Raw genomic sequence first — 26,980 nt, 5'->3', positions numbered from 1 at the left:
TGCGCTAAAAATATTTTTTTTAAGAGTTTAAAGTGTTGAATATTTATATTTAAAAAATATAATTATATATTAAAAGATTATTTATTTCTTCATGATTACGTTAAGATTTCGTATCATTAATTTTTTTTTTATTCAAAGCGGGGCTAATCAACCCATTTATTTATTTGATTCACAAAATAAAATTGCTAATTAAGGGTAAAATTGAAATAATATATAATTACAAGGGACAAAATAGTAATTTAAATATTAGTAAACTTAAAATTTCAAAATAAGCACCTAATTGAATGCTTCTTGATTTTGGCTTTAAAACACCCTCCTAATCCTCGAACGGACGGATCCCCTTTCTCTCATAGGCCAAAAACCCTAACATCTCCATGAGTTCTTAGTTCCAATTTTCATGAATGGAGCTTGATAATTCAATTCCAGACCACAAACTCTGCGGTTATTTCCTCACCGCCGTTAAAATTAAAACTTCATCTTCACCGTACTCTAACAAGGTCCACCTGCCACTAAATTCCCAATGCTATATCGCCGGTGACAGTTCTAATGTCCACTTTGTAGCGGATAACGATGTCGTATTGACTCCAATTGAGGAGGAGAGGGGCGGGGTTGTTGTAACGAAGAAGCGGAGTAGAATTGGTGGGATGGTTCATGGGAGTTTAAGTGTGGTGCGTCAGTTACATAAGCTTGTAATGGGCAAGTGTTTGAAGGTTGCTGTTAGGGTTGTTGACGTTGTGGAGCGTGGCGGTGAGGGTGATGATGATGGGGAAGAAGTTAGGGTTGTTGTGATGGTGAATGTTTATTTGCCTATTGCTTTGTGGTCTGGTTGGCAGTTTCCTAAGTCTGGTCCGGCTGCTGCTGCACTGTTTCACCATGTCAGGTATCTGTTAATTGCTATTTCTAAGTACATATTGAGTATAAAGCATTAAAACTTTAAAAGTATATTTAAAAAGTTCATCCAAACACCCCCTAAAGCTCCTGCTATGTGTGAGTCCAGGAAGGGTAGGATCACAAGAGTCTATTGTACGCAAACTTACTTTAGCAACTTACAAAAATGAAGTGCAAAAAAAATGAGTTTGATTAGGATCTTACCTGTTGATGGTGGTGGCAGGTATCGCATGGATTTAGTCGAGGTGCGCGCAAGTTGGCCCGGACACCGCAGTTATCAAAAAAACAGATAACAATGCATTTAGCCTTTGTAATTGTGATCATGGTACCTCCATTAGCAATAGGTACCAGTTAACTCTATCCACTAAGGCTAGAACAAATGAGAGGAAACCACGTAGTGTTTTTGTCTTTGTTGGGATTTAAACCTAAGACCTTTTGTTTCTCAACCATCTAAGTTGCGCAGACCTATGCTGATTGAACTCGTCAAAAATGTCAATGGTGCGTGTCGGATTTGCCAAAATTAGTGTATTTTTGAAAAATCCGACACGGGTGTGGCATCAAAAATGAAGAGTCCTACGTTCGATGCCGCACTCGTGTCAGATTCTCCAAAAATACACTACTTTTGGAGAATCCGACATGCACCCGTTGACATTTTTAAAAGTCTGAGCAACATAGTCAAACCACTTCATTGATTGCTAGGCCATGCCCTTGGGTGCATATCATCAACTCTGCTTTAGAAGTACATTTTAAGTATAATGTGCTAAAACTATATAGATACTATGAAGTGGAAAAAATGAGTTTGATTAGGATCTTATATGAAGTTAAAATACGTAAGAATGCAGTTATCTCCAATTAGCTTCTGTAATTGTTATAGTCAGATCACGATAATCTATCAATATTAATTGTTATCGTCAGATGATGGAAGTCTATCCATATTTTTTTAGTGTTGTTATCATCATTAATTACTAGAGATTTCCTTATTGTTATCATCATTAATTATTAGAGATTTCCTTGTGCTTACCCGACGTTGGGAATGCTCAGATTATTAGTCTAGGTGCAGTGTAAGCTAAAAAAACATGGTATCCATCATATTTATATGTTGAGATTTTATGAATATTACCTAACTAGATCATGATTATTCTATATTTTTCTTTTAACCAACATAAGCTAGGGAAATGAACTAGTACCCCAAACCTGTAGTGGTGGCAGTGGTGGGATAATTCAAGTATCGAATGGAATAATCGTGGTGAGAGTTCAGTTGGCCTGGACAGTATCCTAATTAGTTGATATAATTAAATTCTCATATGAATGTGTAAAGGTTTGTGAGCACAGCATGAAAAACCAACTTGCACCAAAACACATTGCTACACCTTTTTAATGCCCTATGGAAAGAAAGACGAGCTCCAGAAAACGTGCTCCAGTTAATATATTACTACTGGAAATTAAAATTCAATGGTACAGGTGAAGCTTTAGGGACCATTCTGGCCCTGGGCTATCCAGATCTGGTGGACTTCTTTCATCGTCGATCATTCATCCCATCTTCTCTCTCTTCTTCATAGCTCTATATCTTCCTTCGTAAATGTCTAACAGAATCTATTTCCGGCTAGGGGCGAAGTCATACGACTTGACGAAATCACATTCTTCATCAGAGATCTGTTTCTAATGGGTTGAGAGTGCAAGGCCATACATGCGTCGGATGAAGCTAAACAAAGCTGTCTTAGTTTGGCTGTGCAAAAGATTCAAAGAGGCTTCTGACATTAAAGGGAAATCCTTTAAAACTTGGAGAGGCAGAGACAGGACTACCCACGTTTATTGCTCCCTAAGTTCAATAAGTTTGGGAGATTTTTGTCTGTTAAATGTTAATGGGCAGTTAATGGGCAGGAAAGATTTGTGATTATTCTACTGGAGAACGCGTTTAATGAAGGGTGGACCAACCTCTCATCAAAAGTTGAGTCGTTCATTGATGATGATGGATGATGATTTACAGATACAAGAATTAAATGCTAAAACAGGGGAGGCAAGCACAAAAGGGGATACGGGAAAAGGGAGTAACAGGGATGCGATACATAGAAACAGATGGTTTGCAAATGCTTCCTTCCCTACATTGAAGAAGAGCATCACTGAGGGGGAAAATCCTTTGAGAAGAAGTCTTGTCTGCAGCTTTCCCGATTGTGACAAGATTCCGACTCGGAATGACCTGAGGAAATGGGTACAACAGACCTGGAAAGGCATTTTCAACATTCAGATTTTCGGTCTGAATGGAATTCAGTTTCTTTTTGAATTTCAGTCAAGAAGGGATGCCGAGAATGTTCTTTCAGGAAGAGGAACAACCAACTATTGGAACTGGATTGGTGGTTTCCTTCAATGGGAGCCATCAACACACAGAAGAAATTCGATTGGTTTTGGGTCCGCATACTAAGGCTCCCTTTGTAGTTATGGCCGGAAGAAGTGATGAAGGAGATTGTTGACCAGTGCGGTGGGTGGTTAGAGACTGAAAGAGATCCCATAAGAAGTCGAGGTTAGTGATGGCGAGTTTATTTTTACTCCACTGGTATGGTGTGAAGCTCCGGTGAGGTACAAACATAGCAACGGAGATGGGTGCGAGCCTCGAGAAACAAGACAACTGGACCTGCGATGTAAGGTCAACTCGATGGTGACCTTTCATACCTTGGACCCTTCGGTGTCTGGCTTGCACATGATGGATATTACTTCGCAGAAGGTTTATGATTTTGAAAGGAAAGTGGCGCACGTGCCTTTGTCAGAGAAACAAGTGATTTCTTTAATTAAAAAAATGGGCCCGGATTTAATTAAAGAAAATCGGGGCTTGTTGATCCAGTTGAGTGGTGTAAATTGCATTGGTCCGGAAAAAGATCAAATCCATCAGAAAGATCCAATTCTAACTGAAGCAGAACCTTTTATCGACAATCACTTCTTGAATGAGATTTTGATACCTTTTTATCTGGAGAAGAGATGGGGTTGAAACTGTGACCCCCTGAAACTTCATTCTGTGAGGATATGGAGATTGCAGATGGGAGAGGAGACGTGATCATTGAGGGACAAAACTTTTATGGACTTAACTTTGAAGAACAGTGGAAACAGGGGACTGAAAATAGCACAGGTGGGGAGATTGTTTTGCAAGGGGTTAAGGAAATGGGGAGATGGTGAATTACGAAGAACCCTTACACCTTCAAATTAATGATTCTCTTTCGGATTAGGCAATCAAAGATAGGCCATCTTTGTGGGTCCAATCAAATGTTCTAAAGCTTAGCCGTTTGTTTGGAGCAACTTTTGAAGGTTTGACAAAGTGACCTTTGATCTTTTTCTAATAATTGATCAGAACAGGGGGGCTTTGAAGCATAAGGACGTACTTAGTATGTCAAATTATGCCAAGAGAACAGTTTTAAAAGAGGTCAAAAACCTAGAATTCAATGTGAAATTTAAAGAGGGAGAGCCAAGGAACAAAGGGAGGATAACACCAGCCATTACTCAATGAAGGTGAAATTTTTTTCTTGGAATGTTTGAGGGTAAATGTTGTAAGTAAGATGGAGATAGTTAGAAGAATAATACAACAATGAAAGGCTGATATTTATGTGTTAATAGAAACTAAACTAACAGAAAATGAAGCGCATATTTTTAGACAATTATGGCAAAACAGATGGATGGGGGAGTATCACCTAAATGCAATTGGCAGAAGGGGCGGGATAGTAGTGATGTGGGATAAGAGATACTGGAGGGGGAATTGGTGGTAGCAGTGAACCAAAGTTTATCAGTGAAGTTTGAAGGTATCAGCCAGGAGCTCACATGGTTTCTTAGTGCAATCTACGCTTCATGTGACACTAGAGTTGTGGCAAGAATTGAGCAACTTCAAAGAAACTTGTAATGGACCTTGGGTGGCTTATGGTGATTATAATGTCACAAGATATCCTGGTGAGAGGTCAGAAAGGCCAGAAGGGCACAATATAATGAGACCCATGAATGAATTCACAGGCTAGATAATGAGATGGAATTCTTCAATCCTCCACTATTGGGGGTTGTTTTACTTGGAGGAGAGGAGACGATCTTGCGTTGGCTTCCAGAATTGATAAATTCTTATATTCATCTCAATGGATGAAGCTTTCTCACGGATCAAACAAAACCTACTACCCAGAATAGGATAGGATCAGACCATAATCCTATCATGCTTGATTGCAGTGAATTGAATTTGAGCAAGTCGTATTTCAAATAAATGGTGGATGAGAGTAGATGGTTTTACTGACAAAGTCAAAGAATGGTGGTTGTCTTTCAATGTAATTGGTACAAGATCCTTTGTTCTAGCTTCAAAACTGGGAATGCTAAAACCTATGTTGCTCGGACTCTTCAAAAATATCGACGGGTGCGTGTCGGATTCGCCAAAGCTAGTGTATTTTTAGAGAATCCGACACGGGTGCGACATTGAAAATGAAGAGTCCGCGTAACTTAGGGTGAAACTGAAATTAAAGCAATGGAGATTAGCATACAGAAACAACCGAAAACAGAGGAAAAAAGAAATCTTACATCAAATATCAGATCTAGAGAAGACTAACAGAGGATGAGCTTCTACAAAAGGTTCACCTTTTTATGGAATTTAAGGAAGTTGCTAGACAAGAGGAAATAGCTTGGAGGCAAAGGTCTAGGGTATAGTGGCTAAAATAGGGTGACAAAAATACCAAATTTTTCCACAGAGATGCCACAACTCACAAAAGGTTCAATTTTGTTGGTGCTTTGATGGTGGAGGGGAATTCTATCACAGAACCAGATGAGATTAAGAGAGAGATCATTAGTTTCTACCCGAAACTGTATAAAAAAACTGAACCCGGGAGACCTGAGTTCAAATTACATGGAGCAGAGTGTATTAATGAGTAAGAAAGAAGCTAGCTACAAAGTCAATTTGAAGAGGTGGAGGTGTGGAATTGTATTAAGTCATGTGCTAGTGATAAAGCTCCAGGCCCAGATGTTTGGGAGTTGCCGAAGGTAAATGTTATGAATGCCGTTAATCATTTCCATGAGAGACATAAGTTTGGGAGGAGTCTCAGTGCTACTTTTATGGCTCTCATCCTAAAGAAATTCGGGGCAATTGAACTTAGAGATTTTAGGCCAATAAGTCTCATTGGTGGAGTATATAAGATTTTTGCCAAGCTTCTAAGGTTGAAGAGGTAATCAGCAAGCTAGTCAACAAACATCAAATGGCTCTCATTCAAGGGAGGCAGATCATGGATGCTGCTTTGATACCTAGTGAATGTGTGGATTCAAGGCTCAAAGGTGAAGCTCTAGGGATTATGTGTAAGCTTGATATTGAAAAAGTTTATGATCATGTGAATTGGGCTTTTCTTATAAATTTTTTGAGATAGATGGGATTTGGAGAAAAATGGGTGAAGTGGATAAACTTTTGCATAATGTCAGGTTCTCTATTTTGATCAATGGAGAACCTGCTTTTTTTTTTTCCTTTCGAGAGAGGGTTAAGACAGGGGATCTTCTTTCCCCTTCCTCTTTATCCTAGCTATGGAGGGGCTTAATAGCATGTTGAGGGTGGCTACTCAGAGAAGTTGGTTGAAAGGTTTTAAGGTGGCCAGTCAAACGGGTGAAGAATTGCAAATCTGCCAGCTCCTTTATGCAGATGATACTGTGTTGTTCTGCGAGGCTAAAGCAGAACAAGTGTGCTTTATCAGGGTTATTTTAGTAGTTTTTCAAGCAGTATCAGGACTCTGTGTTAACTGGAGAAAGAGCAACATGTTTCAAGTAAAGGAATTTATCAACATCCAAATTGAAAATTTTCCAACTTACTATTTGGAAATGCCCTTGGGATATAATCATAAGGAGGCTGAGATATGGGATGGAATTGTGGAGAAGACTGAGAAGAAACTAGCCACTTGGAAGCCTCAATATCTATCCTTGGGAGGAAGAACAACTTTGATCAACTCTGTTCTGGATGCGCTGCCTACTTATGTCATGTCTCTCTTCCCACTACCTATTAAGGTGGAAGAAAGACTGAATAAATTAAGGAGGGACTTCCTTTGGTCGGGCAACAAGGAAGGGAAAGGCATTCATTTAGTGAAGTGGCAAAATGCACAACTTAGCAAACAATCAGGTGGACTTGGTATTAAGAACTTGGGGTTGCAAAATAGGTGTTTATTATCAAAGTGGCTATGGAGATTTGATAAAGAAGTCCATGCAGGAAGTCATCATAAGCAAGTATGGGCAAGTTGATCATTGGACCTCCAACATTGTGACCAACAAAAATGGGGTCTTAGTTTGGAGGACTATTAGGAATTTATGGTCCGAGGGCAATAGGATTCTTTTCTGGAAAGACAAATGGATTGGCCAAAATTCTCTCATGGAAGCCTTTCCAGATCTTTTCTATTTTTGCGGTCACTCAGGAGCATTTATTGTTGATTGTGGAACATCACTTTTAGGAGGCTTCTGAATGACGGGGAGGTGGAGAGAGTTGCTGAATTACTATAGAGATTGAATGATTTCTTGAGCGTTTAGCCTAAACGCTGAACCTGATACTATAAGATGGAGGCATGAAAGGGATGGAAGGTTTTCCGTAGAAAGACTACAAAAGAGACCTTATGGTACAACCCCAACCAAGGTGAAGTGTTTCACATGGTTGGTGTGTAGAAGAGCATGTCTAACTCACGAGAAGCTGGAATTTCCAGTTGTCTCTAGGTGTGTTTTCCTCATGAAAAAGAGGAAACAAACAACCATTTATTCCTTCATTGTAGAGTCACTGTCCAGGTGTGGCACATGTTCCTCAACCTTATCCAAGGACCATGGGTGATGCTAGAGCATACTGTAGATCTTTTAAGCTGTTGGATGGGGGGGGGGGGGGGGGAGCAAGACTCGGAAAAAATGGTGGAGAATAATCCCTTCATGTATATGGTGGTCCATTTGGAAAAAAAGAAACAACAGATGTTTTGAGTATACTACCAACTCAATGCAGAAAGTTAAAGAAAACTGCATACCACTTTGTATTTTTGGTGTAAAGAAGAGAGTATAGATGAAGTAAAATAGTTAGTAGACTTTTTAGGCTCTCTGTAATTATGATTACTTCCCCTTGTAATTTTTTGAAGGTTGCCACCACTCCCTTATTGTAGAAGAATACAATTACCGTTTATCAAAAAAAAAAAAAGAAAGACGAGCTCCAATCCAAAGAGGTTTCATTCAATTGATATATATGAGTCTTGTGAGGCACCAATTCTAAGGGATAGAAAGAATGGGGCACTCAAGGTGTGTGACCTAGTGCTCGGTGAAGTAGGATGAGAACCATGAAGTTTGAGGTTCATATCCTTGCGGAAGCAAAATATTTGCTGGTTTCTTCTCATTTGCGAGGTAGTAGCTATTGAAATTTGAATTGCCATAAGTAAAAAAAAAATTGTGATGGATGAGGTAGTAGCTATCCAAATGTAATATTTGAGAAAAGTATGTATTTATTTAACTCTAAAACATAGAAATTTTACCGGTGAATAAAAGTTCATTGAAAAATTGGTGAAACCCACTTTTTATATTTGAAACTCATCTTCAATAGTTTTTTCTAAACAAGTTCATTGCATGATCAGTCATTATTTTGAATTTTCTTTAAAGAAAGAAAAATAATCATTTTTGTCGAAAATTAAGTTTTAGACAATATTTAGAGAAGAACACTTTTAAACAAAAAATGTATTTATTCTAATTACCAGTTAATAAAAGCTCTTTAAAAACATTCTGATTATCTTTTATGGACGTATGGATTTGGTTTTAATCATTCAAAAAGATAGTGATTTATTTTTAAAAAATATAATTAGTTTTCACAGACATGTTTATACATATTTTCAATATTTTGTTCTGAACATTACTAAATCCAAATTTGAATTGCCATAAATAAAAATATTGCAATTAAATATGATTCCACTTTTGATTTATTCTTTTTTATATTTTCCCCCCTTTATATATAAAAAAATAATAAAAATGGGGTCGCACATGAAACAACTGTTGGTTTACTACTTTTATTATTCACACTTTTTCCTAATCCTGGAACGGAACGGATCCTCTTTACCTAAAACCCTAACTTCTCAATCAATTCTTAGCTTCAAACCCTTCCAATTTCCATCAATGGAGGTTGATAATTCAATTCCGAACCACAAGCTCTGCGGTTTCTTCCTCACCGTTGTTAAAACTTCGTCTCCACCGTACCCTAAGAAGGTCTGCCTGCCTTTAAATTCTCAATGTTACGTCATTGGGGACGGCTCTAATGTCCACTTTATAACAGATAACGATGTCGTGTTGTCTCTTATTGAAGAAGAGAGGGATGACATTGTTATAACGAAGAAGCGGAGTAGAATTGGTGGAATGGTTCATGGGAGTTTAAGCGTGGTGCATCAGTTGCATAAACTTGTAATGAGGAAGTGTTTGAGGGTTGTTGGTAGGGTAGTTGAGGTTGTGGAGCGTGGCACTGGTGATGATGATGAAGAAGTTAGGGCTGTTGTAATGGTGGATGTTTATTTGCCTATTGCTCTGTGGTCTTGGTGGCATTTTCCTAAGTCTGGTGCTGCTGCAGCACTTTTATCAAGCGTTAAGACTTAAAAAGTGTATATAAAAAGGGGCAGCCCGTTTCACTAAAATTCTCGCTATGCGTGGGGTCAAGGGAAGGGTAGGATCACAAGAGTCATACACAACCTTACCTTGCATTATTGGAAGAGGCTAGCAACTCAAAAAATATTAAGTGATAAAAAGATGAGTTTGATTAGGATCTCAGGAAAAGTTAAATCAATAACAATGCCGTTTGCCTCTGTAATTGTTATCATGGTACCTCCACCAATAATAGGTACCATGTAACTCTAACTCTATCCACTAAGGCTAGAACAGATGAGAAGAAGTCACGTAGTGTTTTTTTCTTTGTTGGGATTTGAACCCAAGACCTTATGTTTCTCAGCCACTTCATTGACCACTAGGCCACGCCCTTGGGTGCATATCATCAACTATGCTTTACGTTTTAAGTATAATATTAAAACTAAGAAACTATGAAGTGGAAAATAATGAGTTTGATCAGGATCTAAGAAAAAGTTAAAATCAATATCAATGTAGTTAACCTCTGGAATTGGAATTGTCATCACTGGACCATGAAAGTCTATTAATTAATTTCTATCCCACAAAGTGCGGTCTAGAGAAGATAGAGTGTAACCATACCTTACCTCTACCTCGGAGGTAGATAGGCTGTTTCCGATAGACCCTCGGTTCAAGGAAAAATAGTCAAAAGCAGTCGATAAAAAGAAGTTGCATAAGCACAAGAAATATCAGGTAGTAACAAAACAGATAGTAACAGGAAGGTAACTACAACAAGATAAAATGTTGGCTGGAGTTTAAAAAAACTGGTAGTAACAGAAATCTTGACGACAAGCTACAACAGGAGCAATGCTACAACTGTTAGTAAGGATAGGTAACAAGACAACACACTGCTACCTACTACCTGTAACTTTTATAGTGTTGTTATATCATTAATTACTAGGGCATTTGCTGTGCTTACCCGACATTGGGACTGCTCAGCTATTAGTCTAGGTGCAGTGAAAACTAAGAAAACACTGAATCCATCATATTTGAATATTAATATTTTATGGATATTACCTAATTAGATTGTGATTGTCCTGTACTTTTCTTTTAACCAACATAAATTCGTGAAATCAACTAGTACACTGTATACCAACCTGTAGTAGTGGCAATGGTGGGGGAGTTCAAGTATCGAATGGAATAATCGTGGTGAGTTCAGTTGGGATGGAAACCACCCTTATAGTCCATGTATAATTAGTTGAGATAATTCATGAACTTTAAGTCATGCAAATATATTTGTACAAAGAACATACACCATGACAAACTGTAAAATAATCAACTTCTCATCTGGAAGGTGAAAGAAATTAATATCTCTTATGAAATGTTGTAAGAATTGTAAGCACAACATGAAAAACCAACTTGTACCAAAAGACGTTGCAACACCATATATAACGATCTGGTAGAACTCCACACATTTTCTAATTCCTCAAGAAAAGGAGGATGAGCTCCAAAGATCTTTCATTCAATTAATATATATGAGTCCTGTGAGGCACCAATTATAAGTGATAGCAAGAATGGGGCACTTAAGGTGTGTGACCTAGTGGTCGGTGAAGCGGGGTGAGAACCATGACGTCTGAAGTTCAAGTCCTTGCGGAAGCAAAACATTAGCTGATTTGTTCTCATTTGTGAGGTAGAGCTATTCAATGAAATTGTCAAGGTGCGAGCAAGTTGAGCAAGTTGGACTGGACATCACCATCGGGGGGAAAAAGGGTGTGGGGATCAAGGTTGGGTTCTAATTGAGTGTACTTTTGATGTGCATGGATATAATTAATTTATTTTGTAAGTGGGACCTATATGTTATTTTTTAAAATACAGTCTTATAATTTATAAACTTAGTGGACTGTTGATCTTGGTGCCAAGGCAGGATCAGCCAAAAAATTGTGTAATTGAGGTTATTAGTTTATCCACGTTATGCTCTTTTATTTGGTATAGTGGAAGGACCTGTCCGGCTCTCTTGCTAGTCGAGCTACTTATAGGATCATGTTAGTAATTAGTGTACAATGATGGAGGATTAACGTTTAGGGATATCATTGAATCGATAGAACAATCATTTTATTAGAATAGGGGTTGTAGATTAATAGTGTAGATTAGGTGATAAAAGCCTTTTTCTTTTAGGGTGAAAATTTTCTGAAGACTTCCCTTTGCATCTTGGCTTTGTTTTAGTTGAAGTAATTGTGACTTCAATGTGCAATAAATTTCTTTAAAAAAAGGTTCAGTTACAGAGGAAAATGGATTTGGATATTCTCTTTTGTTGAGTTTTAGGTTGCTGAATTTGCAGTTGAAATAAATTATTAATAATCTTAACACCATTACACCGAGTAAACTGATGAGCAGTTACTGAATCTTTCAACAGTTGTAGGTAGAATTTCATGTTGAGTTGGAGCCTTGAATTTTGAGTTGCATTGAATTGTCTATGCAGCTAATACTGATTTCTGTCCTAAATATTTGATGCAGCTGATTCTAATGAATGTTCCAAATATTTCTTTACAGTTGTGACTGGGAAGCTAGGAGTTCTATGCTTCAGTCTGCTAAGCTTGGTGTTGAAAAGGATTTTCGTATTTGGAATCTGTCTGACTGTCATGTTCTAGGATGCAAACTGCACTGCAGTGCACCTGACCCTTCCAAGAAAAAACACTTTGAGCTCCATGAAATTTTTAAGAGCTTACCAAGTGTAGCACAGAGGGGGAATCCTGATTCTTTAAGAGTGAATCCACTTGATGCTAGTAAATCGGGTATTTGGGTGATAACAGATGATATTTTGATCAATATTCTTTCTTCACTTTGTCCTGTTGCTCTTCTCAGGGTTTCTGCAACATGTCGGCATTTAAAATTTATTGCTTCATCAATCATGCCATGTATGAAACTTAAGTTATTTGCTCATCAGCAGGCTGCAGTTGACTGGATGTTACAGCGTGAGCGTAATGTTGAGTTACTTCGGCACCCACTGTACATGGATTTTGTCACTGAAGATGGATTTGCTTTTTATATAAATGTTGTTTCTGGTCAAATAGCCACAGGGCAGGCTCCTACAATCAAGGATTTCCGTGGGGGAATGTTCTGTGATGAGCCTGGCTTGGGTAAAACTATTACTGCTCTTTGTCTCATTCTGAAGACTCAGGGGACACTGCCAGAGCCACCAGTTGGTGCACAAGTCATCTGGTGTATGCATAATGCTGATCAGAGGTGTGGTTATTATGAGCTTAGTAGTGAAGATACAATCAGTTCTGGTGTTTTATTAGCTAGTGGAGCTACTGGACACAATGGCCGAAGGGGGCGATTATCTTTAGATAAACTAACCCCAAAGAAAAGCTTGAACAACTTCTCCACATTAATTGGATCCGTGGTTGTTGCTTCCGCTGATCATATAACAACTGGAGAAATCAGTTCACCTAAAGTCACACACGCCACTCCAACAAGGTATGCTTTGAGGTGTTCCAGTAGCTATAGCCAGATAAAAAGAGATCTTGTTTATGAATATGAACAGGCGTCCCTCTTTCCTGAAGAGAGGAATGCTTGGAAAAACTCGAAAAAAAGAAAGCTTGCTTCCAACAAGCAGCAAAAACACTCGGCGTATGAGAAATCTGGTTATTCACATAAATTATCTTGCAGTAGTAAGAAGTTTTATGAGCCTTCTGCGGAGAACTATGTTCTCAAGGATACTTGGATCCAGTGTGATGCTTGTCACAAATGGCGGAGGCTTGCAGAAGCCAATGTGGCAGATGCTACTTCTGCATGGTTCTGCAGTATGAATAGTGATCCATTATATCAGAGTTGTGGTGTTGCAGAAGACTCTTGGGATCATAAGCAGCGTATCACTTGCCTTCCAGGATTTCATAGTAAAGGAACTCCTGGGGGACTGGAAGAAAATATATCTTTTTTTACCAGTGTGCTGAAGGATGAGTATTCAATTATGGATTCAGAAGCAAAGAAGGCTCTAATTTGGTTAGCTAAGTTGTCACCACAGAAGCTATTAGAAATGGAAACAATTGGGTTGGTGCAACCTATTGTACAAACTTCTGTAGGAGCTCCTCAGGCCTATCATAAAATATTTCAAGCCTTTGGTCTTGTAAAGAGGGCTGAAAAGGGTACAACTAAGTGGCACTATCCTAGAGGTCTTGTGAACTTGGTCTTTGATTTGGATGCCCTAAGAGAAGCTCTATGTAAACCTCTGGATTCATTTAGATTGTACTTGTCTCGGGCTACTTTAGTTGTGGTCCCTTCAAATCTAGTTGATCATTGGAGAAGTCAGATTGAGAGGCATATAAGACAAGGTCAGCTGAGAGTTTTTGTCTGGAGTGATTATAAAAGGCCCTCTGCACATAGTCTTGCTTGGGATTATGATGTAGTTATAACTACATTCAGTCGCCTAAGTGCTGAGTGGGGCCCCAAAAAGAGAAGTGTCTTGATGCAAGTTCATTGGCTGAGAATTATATTAGATGAAGGTCATACCCTTGGTTCAAGTCTAAGTTTGACGAACAAACTGCAAATGGCTGTTTCGTTGTGTGCCACAAATCGCTGGTTATTAACTGGAACACCAACTCCAAACACCCCTAGTAGCCAGCTTTCTCATCTGCAACCCCTGCTTAAGTTCCTCCATGATGAAGCTTATGGACTGAATCAGAAAGCCTGGGAAGCTGGTATTCTTCGGCCATTCGAAGCAGAGATGGAAGAGGGTCGGTCACGTTTGCTGCAGTTACTTCACAGGTGCATGATCAGTGCCAGGAAAAAGGATTTGCAGAATATTCCCCCTTGCATCAAGAAAGTAACACTCTTAAATTTTACTGAAGAACATGCAAGAAGCTACAATGAATTGGTAGAAACCGTGCGGAGGAACATACTAATGGCAGACTGGAATGATCCTTCTCATGTTGAGAGTTTACTGAACCCTAAGCAATGGAAATTCCGAAGTACTACAATCAGAAATGTAAGACTATCGTGCTGTGTAGCAGGGCATATCAGAGTGACAGAGGCAGGTGATGATATTCAAGAAACTATGGATATTTTAGTTGAGGATGGTCTGGATTCCACTTCAGAGGAGTATGCTCTGATAAAATATCACCTTTTATTTGGTGGAAATTGCATGAGGTTAGTCATAGTCTCTGAGATCATTTTTGGCACTGATTTTGTTAGACCAAATGCATCATGATTTTGACTTTGGTTTTAAAATAATTTATGTAGGTGCAAAGCATGGTGCCGTCTACCAGTGATTGGACCTTGTAAACATCTATTATGCCTTGACTGTGTTTCTTTAGATAGTGAGAAGTGTACTATTCCTGGCTGTGGTAACTTGTATGAGATGCAAAGTCCTGAAACACTGGCCCGTCCTGAAAATCCTAATCCAAAGTGGCCTGTTCCAAAGGATCTGATTGAGTTGCAGCCATCTTATAAACAGGTAGGTCTAATCCTTGACATACATATTGGACAAGACCTAGTTTGTAGTTAATTTTTTTTTCATCCCACAGCAAACTACTAATTAATATTTTCATTATTCTTCTGAAGGATGACTGGAATCCCGATTGGCAGTCAACGTCTAGCAGTAAAGTTGCTTACCTTGTTGATAGATTAAAGGAAATACAGGAAGCTAATAGGATGATTATTGCCTCCAACGAGGACAGAATTGCCGAGACTGTTAGTGGATCCCATGTCCTTAGTGGGATGAGCAATTTCAGCACGTTTTCATCCCAACAGTATTTGGTTGGGCCATCAAACAGATTGTGCAATATAATCCCCCAGAAAGTTATCATATTTTCTCAGTTTCTGGAGCACATACATGTAATTGAACAGCAGGTAACCTTACTTCATTGTGAGCATTTCTGTTTAATATTTTTATTGTTATATGATGGTCCGATTACTCCATGTTCTCCTGGCAGTTAGCTGTTGCTGGTATCAGTTTTGCCAGTTTGTACAGTCCAATGCCTTCCATCAACAAGGTGTTGCTACTTAATCATTTTGATTTTTATGTCTTTCTAACAAATTTCTTAGGATGGTTGCTGTGGTATTTCCGGAGTTATTTAGTTATACTTGCATGGTTCAGGTGAAAGCACTGGCAACATTTCAGCGCGATGTTGACTGCATGGCTCTATTAATGGATGGAAGCGCAGCTTTGGGTCTTGATTTGAGCTTTGTGACACATGTGTATTTAATGGAACCAATATGGGACAAAAGGTAATAGATATTAAGCTTGCTATGATTACGCACACCTTATGAATATAGGCTTCATATCTTTTTCCTTGTGATGCCTTTGGAAGAAGTCCATGATTATGTAGTTGCAGAATTTTAACTTGTCCAAAGACAATTTTGCGAGTAATAAGCTGGAAACCGATCATCCCCCCTTCCCTCCTCTCTGAATAAGTAATAATCTGCTGAGTGCAAGCCATTTCTCTTGTACTTTATTTGACTATTGTTCTCTGAGAATCAGATAGCTAACCTGTGGAGTGTTTGCGCAGCTTTCTTCACGTTATATGGTTTTGACTTTTCGTAATATTTGTCAGTATGGAGGAACAGGTGATCAGTCGTGCTCACCGGATGGGTGCTACACGTCCTATTCTTGTGGAAACACTGGCAATGAGTGGCACAATTGAGGAGCAAATGATGAAGTTTCTGCAGGTATTTCTCTCTAATGAACGTTACAGTTATCAGATTAATCCTTTGATCAATGATCTGCATTAATTTTATCCGCCAAAAAGGATATCATCGTGAGTTTTTAGTTCATTTATTGGATGTTCCATTTTCTTAATTTAATAAACATTTAGGATGGTTAAATGTACTTTCCCCAAATATTGTCCAACTCGAATTTAAAGTCATGGTTTAACTTTTGCAGGAGGCTGATGAAGGTAGGACGTTGTTGAAGGATGAAGGTTGTAAATTGGGTCATGATGGGGCACGAGCACCACGCACGTTACATGATTTTGCTGAAAGCAATTATCTCGCTCACCTTAACTTTGTTCGAACCAGTTCCAAGTCCTGAAGGTACAGAAATATAACCATATAAATAATTCCAAGCTTAAGTGACTACTTTTGTCTGTGCATACATTATGTTTTTTATCTGATTGTTTGTTCATTATGCCTTGTTTTTTTTGCTGCTATATGTAATGAGCTTTCGTGCTCTATAAATCTTCTTTCAGAAAATTCTGTGGCTTTTTAGAGCTCGCTGTCATGGCTTTATACATTTCAGATCAATTGGAGATAGATATTTATGACTATTACCATTCGTTACACTAGTTTAGTGCATGTGCTTTGCACATGTGTATCACATCAATCAATAAACTATATACACGAAGACAAAATTATTAAAACATAGGAATAGATGAAATGCTGTGTCTATGGACAACAACATACCCAGTGTATATTCCCACCTAGTGGGGTTAGGGGAGGGTAGAGCGTACAGAGGCTGTTTCTGATAGACTCCGGTTTAGGACCGATAACATTATAACAAACACAAAACATAAATGCATATAAACTAGTACAGTATGCAAAATAAACTAACACCGCTAGCCACAAGATAATATTAAAAACTATCTATCCGTAACTATAGACATCACTCAACACCAGGAACAAGTAACAAGTAACTTCAGACACAAATAAAGACGCTCTCCTTGTGTTATCGATGCATTCCCATCCCCTAACCCTCGACCCTAATCCGCATCCTCCACACCTTCCTATCAAGGGCCATATCCTCCATAAGTTGTAACTGCTCCGTATCCTGCCTAATCACCTCCCTCCAATATTTCTTCGGTCTACCTCTACCCCGCCTAAAACCATCCATAGCAGTGTTTCACACCTTTGCATTGGAGCATTAGAGACCCTCCTCATCACATGCCTAAACCAACGTAACCTCATTTCTAACATCTTGTCGTCTATCGAAGCCACTCCCACCTTCTCCCGAATAATCTCATTTCTCACCCTATCTTTCTTGGTATGACCACTCATCCATCGGAACATCATCATCTCGGCCACCTTCACTTTTGGATGTGGGAGTTCTTAACTGGCCAGCACTCCGCTCCATACAACACAGCCGGTCGGACTACCATATTGTAGAACTTACCTTTAAGCTTCGGGGACACCTTCTTATCACATAAAACTCCCAAAGCAAGCTTCCTTTTCAACCACCCTTCCCCAATACGATGCGTGACATCCTCGTCAATCTCATCATTGCCTTGAATCATAGACCCCAGATACTTGAAACTCTCCCTCTTTTGAATGGCTTGAGAATCCAGCTTCACAACCACGTTAGCCTCCTGCGACACATCACTAAACTTACACTCCAAATATTCCGTCTTGGTCCTGTTCTATCGAAATCTTTTAGATTCAAGGATCTGTCTCCAAATCTCCAACTTATCATTAACTCCTCCCCAAGTTTCATCAATCAGTACCACATCATCAGCAAATAACATACAGCAAGGCACCTCCCCTTGAATATGACGCGTCAAAACATCCATCACCAAGTCAAGTCAAATAAAAAGGGGGGCTGTGTCTGTAAATTACATAAATAAATATTGTTTTCAAATATGTTAGTGTCTATTGTGTTGTCTCAGGTAATCTTTTTTTACAAAGATTTGTTGATTTGTGTTCTTTTTGTTGCTTTGGTTGTTTTATCATGTTCAAATAAGAAAATTAATTTATATAAAATTAAATCTTAATTGATTTTAAATCCTTAAATATTAGGACAACCAATATTGTTTGAAAGATCCAAAACTAGAATTTTAATTGATCTCAAACTACTAAAATGTATTTTAAGAGGGTAAAAAATGTGAACGACATTTCAATAACGACATACCTAGTGAAATCCCACAAGTGGGTTCGGGAGAGGGTAGAGTATATGCAAACCTTACCACAGCCCCGTGGAGGTAGAGCGGCCCTCTCCAAAATACCCTCGGTTCAAGTGCAACAAATCTCGGTCCAAAGAAGAGGGAAACAATGAAGGAAATGTAACAACTAATAAGGGAAGCCGTGCAAAACCTACAAGAAAGGAACAAGAGCAACAACAAAATAATGTGGTAATCAAAACACAATAAACATCAGATTTTGATAGGTATCAAAAGCAAGAGCTACATGAATACGACTAGTACAACGACAAATAAATAAAACCAAGCCTAAACCCTCGAAAAAGCCAGACAACACTCCGCTATCTACTAACCTTCTATCCTAATACGTGTCCTCCAACCCTCTTATCTAATGTCATGTCCTCAGTTGCCTAGAGCTGCGACATGTCCTAGAGCTGCGACATGTCCTGTCTAATCACCTCACCTCTCCCTGGTTATTCTTCAGCCTACCTCTACCTCCCCTTGTACCTACTATATCCAATGCACCTTTTTTATATAACTACTTGAATTTCCTATAAGAAATACACGTGTACTATGATTAATTTTTACATTATTTTCAGTATCTTGATGTCTCACTTTTATAATTTGAAATATATTCTTGTAATATGTATACGTTTACAACCAAAAGACTAAAAGTATATTATTTTATTTACTCAATATTACTATAACATGATGTCTCACTATTGATGAACAAGTTTTTTTTCTGATGTTATAATCCAATTCAGGGTTCCATTCAATATATGGAAGATTCAGCTTTTGGTAACTCATGCAGTCCTCTGTCTCTGTGTGCGTATATTCTTTAGGTACTTCTCTCCTCCCTATTAAAATTTTGTGTCATTTCTCCATCGTAAAACAATCTCTTAGAATTTCCTTTTCTCCCAAGAAAATAGTACCATTCTATACATCACTGGAATTGTGTATTTCCCTATATAGAAACTAGGAGTGCATATAGATAGATCGTCCTGGTGTGAAGGTTTAGGAGAAACAAAAGCACTGCCGGTTTCTCATTTGAATTTTAATAGTTCTCCAAGAGAAGTTATTGTTCCCTCGTTGAATTATTCCGTCTTGTCACCGTTGTCAACCCCCTTTGTTTCCTGGCTAGAGTTTGAGTTCCTACATCAGTACTTGCTATCTGCTTGCGTGGATTTTGCGTGATTTTGTTGTGCTTTTGACTTGAGATAGGAGACGAGGAAAACAAGGGGAAAGAGAAAGTCCTACATGATGTGGACCTCTTTCATGTCATTTAGTGATCAACAAGTTCATGTATCTCTTCCTCGTACCTCCATTTAGCAACAGAGAAATTTATAGTCCAAGGCTTATACTTTATTTTGAGGCAGTATCCATATCTTCCAGGAAGTTGGTTGCTGATTTGGTTCATGGCAACAGGTGGACAAATTCGATGTTTTGATGAACTGGCACTTGGAGGGTCTCGACAATCAGTGACTCCGGCAATCTGATCTGCATTATAGAGTTGTGCCAAGACTATTTATGCTAGTGTCGCCCTTGTAGAAAACTGGTCACGTCTTGATTAATGGCAACCAGTGGGATTATTGTTATTCTACCAGCGTTGTAGAAATTCAGGCATTCGAATGTGGCAACCTGACCGGTTGAGCATTGGTAATTACATGTATTTCTTCTGGTCAGATGTTACCCCTAGAGTTGTATATTCTGGTAATTTATTCTTTTCTTTTTTTTTGAATCTCTCTTCAGAAAAATATACAGTTGTAGTGGCCGTTTCGAAATAGAAAATTGATCATTTTCACCGACTTTCTGGGCATCCATGTGTGCACATGCTTTGTTTTCTGTTCAAGCTTGTACATTTTTCCTGCATCTCAATTTGTTTGGAATACAGGGAGAAAGAAAATGTGAATTCACAAATAGGGAATACTAAAGATGTTCCATTCATTTTTTTTTTAAAAATTGATTAGGGGAAAAAGGGTGTTTTTCACTCCCTTTTTCGAATTAAAAACTAGGTTGTCAAAAAGTCTTATGAACTTGAGGAGTCAAATATATCAGAGATACAGAAACTCTTTGGTAGGTTTCCTTCCTTTTTTTGGGGTAGAAACACGAACACACACACACACACATATATATATATATGGATCTTAAAAGAGTGGCAAAATTTCATCCTTACTACTGGCGTTATAAATAATACGGATCGGTTCCTTAAGCAAGCTAACTCATTACATGATGACCTTGATACAAGTCTACATCATCTGGAGGAGATGACAAAAAGTGATAAATTTTAGTATCAATGTCCTTTCTTAATTTTAATTTACATTTATATATAGTTCAAATATGAGTCAAGTTTCTTATCTTCTCCTCCCCGCGGCCTGCCGGGATACAAATACTAGTAAATCAAAGCAGTAGCATGTCTTCGGTAAAGATCAGCTCCTTTTGACGTTTGCCAACCTTGGATACCTTCCCCAATAATATGTATTTATAATTTCAGCAAGAACTGGCCCTATTTGTAATAGTACTCTTAGTTTCTTGTTTTATATAAATGAAAAATAAAGCAATTTTACAGCCAGAAAAAGAGGAGGAGTTGCAGATAAAATAATTAAGCGTTGATGATAGCAGGCAATAATATAGTCCACATTCCACACATTTAGCTTTCTCTTTTTCGTTTTTCTTCCTTTTTTGGGTACAACACACACAGCTTTCTCACCCATCAATGTTGACTAGTCAGATCCTTAATCCCTAAGTCCCTTTTTTAGTTGAATCATCTTCGTTTTTTTTTTTTTGGTTTTAAGTATATTCCCTTTCTCTCCATTCCTACCCCAGTTCCCCTCTCCACTTCCACATCCCCTTCAATTCGAAGTAAAACAAGTTTAATTGAGTTATATTTAGAAACTAAAAGTAACTATGTGTTAAAATATATAATAACCAAAAATAGGGAAGAAAGGAAGAAACGTCTTGTTACACTTTGTTTGGCCGGTGGTTTGTTATGGTTTTATAATGCATGGTATTGTACAATATAGTAACGTACAATGTTTGGATGTACAATATCGTTTACTGCTGTTTAATAACAGTTTTATTGTTTGATTGGACAGTATGATATTATATCGTAACTGGTAAGTTTACTAAAATGTTATTAATTATTATAAAATTATTCATTCAAAATTGAATTATAAGAAAATGAATATTTACTTCTTATCAAAGAAAGAAACTATAATAAAAGAGGAAGGACTTTCTCCCAATCTGAAGACATGCTAATGCCCCATTTTTGTCCTTCAGTGACATATAAACTACTACTAAAGTATAAAACTATGAACTGTATATTACTAATTTCAAGGATCATGAAGTGGGAGGTTCACAAACGGGAGCTGTCCCAATAGATTAGCATGTTGAAGGGATGCATATCATCACAACCAAGCAAGACAAAGGGAAAAGAACATTTTTTACAAAATCGAAATATAATAAAATATCACATAGACATATAAAATAATATGTTTATATATGTGGTGGCTTCATATAAAAATTTATCATGACATTTTTTACTTATTTATTTGGTTTATATCTTATTCTTATTTTGCGTGATATTTGTTTGGTGTGCCTACTACTTATAATTTGTTTCAATGTAAAATGTTAAAGTTATTATAATTATTAATAAAATAATTTTGTTCTAGTTAATTTATCACAAATTAGGCCATATAGATATATTAAGTTGCTAAATTCATCTAAATTTTAACAAAATTAATACAAGAGTAGATAAAAAAAAATGTAACCGAATTCATTTTTTATAGCAACAATTTTCATTTTCTTTTGGTGTTTTAAAACATCACAAGTACAAAGTTTGAATGCATCTTTTGTGTACGCTATGGGTGTGTTCAGTATGAAAAACAAAACAATTTTTCTTTTTAGAAAAATAAATTGTTTCTTACTTATTTTCTTGTGTTCATTATGCAAATAGAAAAATATTTTCTAAAAATATTTGTATATTTTTAACACAAAATAATGAGAACGAATAGAATAATGGGATAGGATAAGAAAAATATTATAATTTTCTTTAAAAAAATATTTGAGTAGGGTAGTGGAATGGGGGGTCGAGGATAGGGATAAGAAAAAAAATTAAATTTATTTTAAAAGTAATATTTTAAAAAAAATTATGGGTGGGGAAGGGTGGGAGGGGGCTCGTAGGAGATGGTGATGTGGTAAATTTTATTTTTTTTTTAAACTTTTTGAAAGATAAAAAAAAAATTGGTGCAGGGAGGGTGCTGGTAAGTGGTTGGGGGGAGGGGTAATGGTAGGGGTAGGGGTGGGGGAGGGTGGGAGTAAGAAAAAAAAGTTGAAATATTTTTAAAATACAAATTTAAAAAAAATGAAGTGGATGTTTCTTAAGGGGTGGGGTCTAGGGATAGGGGGATGGGATAAGAAAATTTTTAGAATTTAAAAAAAAAAGAATTTTTTTTTAAAATATTTTTTTGGGCCAGGTTGGTGTGGTGGGGGTTGGGGTTGGGGTAGTAGATGAAGTTAAATAATAAAAGGCAAAGAGTAAAATAGGATTATATAACATTAAATAAGGGCGTAATTGAAAAAAAGAAAAAGAAAATCATGAGATATCACCAAATCGATGGTTCTCTAAAGCGAGAGTTTTCATGATTATCAAATTATAAATTTAAATCATATCATACCATACATTTTAATAAACAACAAAAATAAATATGGTTCTCTTAATAACCATATTATATCATACCATAAAAAACCACCATTCAAACAATGTGTTGAAGTGTTACTAAATAATATAACGCTTGGCTTGGCTTTTTGTTTCCGCTCTTTAACCACTTGATCCCTTCCATTTATTTGTTCCTACTCGACTAATTTTTCATCTTTCTTCACCTCTTCCTAATATATTGTATTAAATGTGACAAAATTAGGAAACCTTATATCCGTCTGGCTGTGCTGCTCCATAGTGACGGTAACTGAGGGAAAAAATGAATTAAGGATTGAAAAAAGGAGATGAAAATAATAATGGAAGCTCTGGAGAAAATAGAAGTGTTTTGTCCCAAATTTTTGAGAAGAATGGTAAAAATCGTTTGAATACTTGTATTTGGTGCTCTCTAGTTGATAAATCAGTGGCAACTACCATGCACAAGAGAAAAACCTTCCTTCATTTGGTAATTTGTACCTTGTTCTTGATTTAATATGTTGTGTACTAATATCTTTTGTGTACGCAAATACTCATCTTTTAAAGAGTATTTATTGAGGTGGTGGTAGTTGGTTAGGGGGTTGTAACTGTAAAGGTCTAAAGGAAACAATATTACTAGTAACTAGGATGAGTGTGTTACAAGTGGTGGATGAGTGGTTACAAGTGGTATATTAGAGTGGCTTCGTGGTAGGGTATATCTTAATGAAAAACCTCGAGTCCTTAAGCCTCAAGGGAGTGTATATTTAATACTTCAGAAAAATTTCACATCTCCACAATAGGAGTTAAATTTAAGGATAGGCTTATTAAAAAGTTTTTTTATGAAAAGGTGTCTTTAGTTAAAGGTTGTGTCTTTTAATTTTGAAAAGAGAGTATTTTTTTAGTGAAGAATATCTTTTAGATGAAGAGGTATTATTTAGATGAAAGGTTGTGTCCTTTCTGTTGTGGAATGGGAGAGACAAGAAAGAAAATTAAAGCGAGATTGAATGATAACTGTTGGTATTGATTCTTTCATCGAGAATGATAACTGTTGGTATTGATTCTTTCATCGATTCAAATAGAAGCAACTATTGGATGTCGTACCGTTGTTATTTTATTGTGTTCTAGGATTTTCATGCTTTTGTATGCTGTCTTCTAACTTGAGCTGGGGTCTATCGGAAACAGCCTCTCTACCTCTTTAGAGGTAGTGGTATGTACTGCGTACACTCTACCCTCCCCAGACCCCACTATGTGAGAATATACTGAGTATGTTGTTGTTGTTAGACTAAAAAGAGAAAATAAAAATATTGTACCATTAATGAAAATCATATAATAGAAGAAAGGTAAATCTCAATATTCTCCCTTAAACTCAAGTTGGTGTATCCAACTTAAGTTTAAACACTTAGTTATTATTAATAAAACACATTTTTTTCTTGATTTTGTTGTGACAATCTAAAAAAGTTGTTCTTCCTCATGTTCTTCTACAAGTAATGCTTTTGAATTATTTTGAGTGTCTTTGAACTAGCACACTTTTGTGACATAAGCCTTTTGTTTGCAACTTTCACATAATGCATCAGATCTCCACCAACAAAGTTTCTCTAAGTGTGTTTTCGTTTTGTAGTATTTGCAAGGAGAATAATCAACTTTTCTATTTTTGGTGGTTTACATTAAAAAATACCTTCTTCTTGTCTCTTGTTTTCCCGTTCGTAGACGAACGATTGTTTAATTGGTATCTAATGTAACGACCCTCTCGGTCATTTGTGAAATTTTCTCGTCTTCCTTACTTTAGCTCTCCCCATAGTTTGTATACGTTAATTATGGCTTACGGGATGAGTAGTATCAATTTTTGAGGTGTTCAGAAGTGATTTAAGTCATTATTTAGGTTCTTGAGTTTAATAAAGTTAAGCTTGAGCATGATTAGTCTGTTGGGTTCAAAATCGAGAGGGCGTCATGCGGAAGCTCAAAGTTTGCAAACTATCATGGTGATAATTGAGACGACAAAGAAAACAATACTAAAAACATAATATTATTATATGATTTGACCAATTGACCTACATATAAAATCTAATATTAAAAAAACATAAAACTAATAAGAGAAAAAATCTCCTCCTAAGTCAGACTCTTTTAACGACTACATTGTGGATGCTCTTATGTTATGGTATGAGAAGGGGGATCTTGTATTTATAGATGCCCAAAACCTTTCCTCCAAGAAAGAGGTTTGCCAAATATGAAAAAATTTTATATTTTCCTTTTAGAAAAATAAAAGTAATTATGGTAACTTTTATTTTCCTCCCAAGAAAAAGTAAAACTTAAATTTGGTAAGAAAATTAGGGCAAACCCCTAACAAATCTCCCCCTTTTGGCTTGATTTTGTTCACTTGATCCACCTTCTTCGCATCACATGCATGAACTTCGTTTTTGATATAATCTTCATAATTATTGCTTTCCATGGTTAAAAATAAAGTTTAAATATCATGGTTAAAAATTGATTAAAAATTAATATTTTATTTTTATTTTTAAAGAAGCAGCAACAGGAATGTTGAAAATATAGTTGAAACTTGTTCTCCACATTTAGTTGGACAAACATCTTCATTATCATCCAAATTGTTGCAACTTGAATTTGAAACCGCTTTGAACTTGTTTAATCTCGTTTCACCACACCATTGGACCATTGAACCGTAAGCTCTGATACCACTTGTTGGGTTCGAAATTGAGAGAACGTCATGCGGAAGCTTAAAATTTGCAAACTATCGTGGTGATAATTCAGACGACAAAGAAAACAATACTAAAAACATAATATTATTATATGATTTGGCCAATTGGCCTACATATAAAACCTAATATTAAAAAGTAAAAATTATCCCAAATGTACTTCTTAGATTGTTAATTATAATTTATAGCAAAACTTTTCATTAATTACTAGACTTAAAAAATAATTACAAGTTATAGCAACTTTTGAGAAAAACATATTTTAATTAAATTTATGAAAATCAATTTATAATTTATATTATTTCCTTATATTTTGCATTTAATATTTATCACTCTTAATTAATGATTATTGGGTAACTATGGCAAGTTAAGATTTCAATATTTTTTTTAATAATTAAATATCAGAGTTTGTTCACAATTTCAGGAGTCATATATGGTAATTATTTTTTGTAAAGTTAAAAATTGATTTCATTCTTTTATTAACTTGAATAATTAACTAAATTATACACTTTTTTATATTTTATTGTATTTAATTATGAGTAGAAGTCTATTTCTTTAATTTTTTTAACTCCTTTTTCCCTTCATACGTAATACTATATCTTTTAATAACTTTTACTAATAACTATCAATAAAAGTTTACTACTCTTTTCAGCTTTTTTACTTTTCTTTTGAGTATAACTTTTGGTTTCCCAACACACCACGGTTTTTGGTTTCCCAACATCAGTCACTATTTGAGTTTGGTTTAATATCTTAAACTTGTTTTTGTTTTCTTGAAACAATGTCCGAAAAATCAAGTTTGACTCTACCCCTAGTAGGAAAAGCCCTAGAATTATACAACAAAATAGTCCTATTAATCTTTCAAGACCGTCGTTTGATTTGGGGTGCTTTACTCCATCTCCAAAATCAAAGAGCAAGAAAAAAATTGTTGAAGTTGATTCTATTTCTCACAATAAAAGTAAAATTTTGCTGGTGAAAATCAATTTTCCAAAGATTTCACCATCCTTTAAGCAACAACAACTCAACATGCAAAGCTATATTGTATCCAAAAAAATTGTTCCAGATTTTAAGAGGGTTGATAAGAGGAAAAAGCTTGTTGATCAACATAATTTCGATTCAAATTTTGAAGATGAAATTCCCGCACCCAAAATAAAAAAATCAAAAATCAAAATTAGTGAAAATGCTAGAATTATAAGGTCTAAGGTCAATGTGAGTGTTGACAAAGTGGATGATAAAAAGTCTGACAAAAAGAAATCAAGAAATGTGTTCAAGGTTAGTGTAATCTGATTTTTTTTTATATATGTATTAAATTGGTTAAATTGATAATGAATTAATTTTAATTT

General features: G+C 36.4%; 1 protein-coding gene across 9 annotated transcripts; it reads left to right on the top strand.

Moving 5' to 3' along the window:
- Positions 1 to 288: 288 nt before the first annotated feature.
- On the top strand, positions 289 to 20,074 carry LOC107852664 (F-box protein At3g54460). 9 transcript variants are annotated; one of them, XR_007048328.1, is made up of 11 exons: positions 742 to 880; positions 1,112 to 1,232; positions 11,977 to 14,571; positions 14,665 to 14,878; positions 14,986 to 15,273; positions 15,357 to 15,416; positions 15,521 to 15,651; positions 15,978 to 16,092; positions 16,307 to 16,455; positions 19,034 to 19,111; positions 19,695 to 20,074. XR_007048328.1 is itself a non-coding variant. In XM_016697698.2 (9 exons), the coding sequence occupies exons 1-8, from the start codon at positions 402 to 404 to the stop codon at positions 16,451 to 16,453; spliced, it is 4,029 nt and encodes a 1,342-aa protein (XP_016553184.1). In that variant the 5' UTR covers positions 296 to 401; the 3' UTR covers positions 16,454 to 16,455; positions 19,695 to 20,074. The 9 variants fall into 9 exon arrangements, 2 of the variants coding, with proteins under 2 accessions (XP_016553184.1, XP_016553183.1); XR_007048324.1 differs by lacking the exon at positions 1,112 to 1,232 and having other exon boundaries at positions 289 to 880; XR_007048322.1 differs by lacking the exon at positions 1,112 to 1,232 and having other exon boundaries at positions 296 to 880; positions 19,662 to 20,074.
- Positions 20,075 to 26,980: the final 6,906 nt, after the last annotated feature.

This window comes from Capsicum annuum, chromosome 12 (assembly GCF_002878395.1).
Source record: "Capsicum annuum cultivar UCD-10X-F1 chromosome 12, UCD10Xv1.1, whole genome shotgun sequence".
NCBI classification, from domain to species: Eukaryota; Viridiplantae; Streptophyta; class Magnoliopsida; order Solanales; family Solanaceae; genus Capsicum; species Capsicum annuum.
The sequence above is the reverse complement of the archived record's forward strand: the minus strand, read 5'-3'. Positions and strand labels throughout refer to the sequence as shown.

Coding starts and splice junctions, on each gene's coding strand:
- LOC107852664 (XM_016697698.2), top strand. CDS start 402: ATGGAGCTTGATAATTCAATTCCAGACCACAAACTCTGCGGTTATTTC. Junction 14,572..14,664: donor TTTGGTGGAAATTGCATGAG/GTTAGTCATAGT, acceptor TAATTTATGTAG/GTGCAAAGCATGGTGCCGTC. Junction 15,652..15,977: donor GAACCAATATGGGACAAAAG/GTAATAGATATT, acceptor AATATTTGTCAG/TATGGAGGAACAGGTGATCA.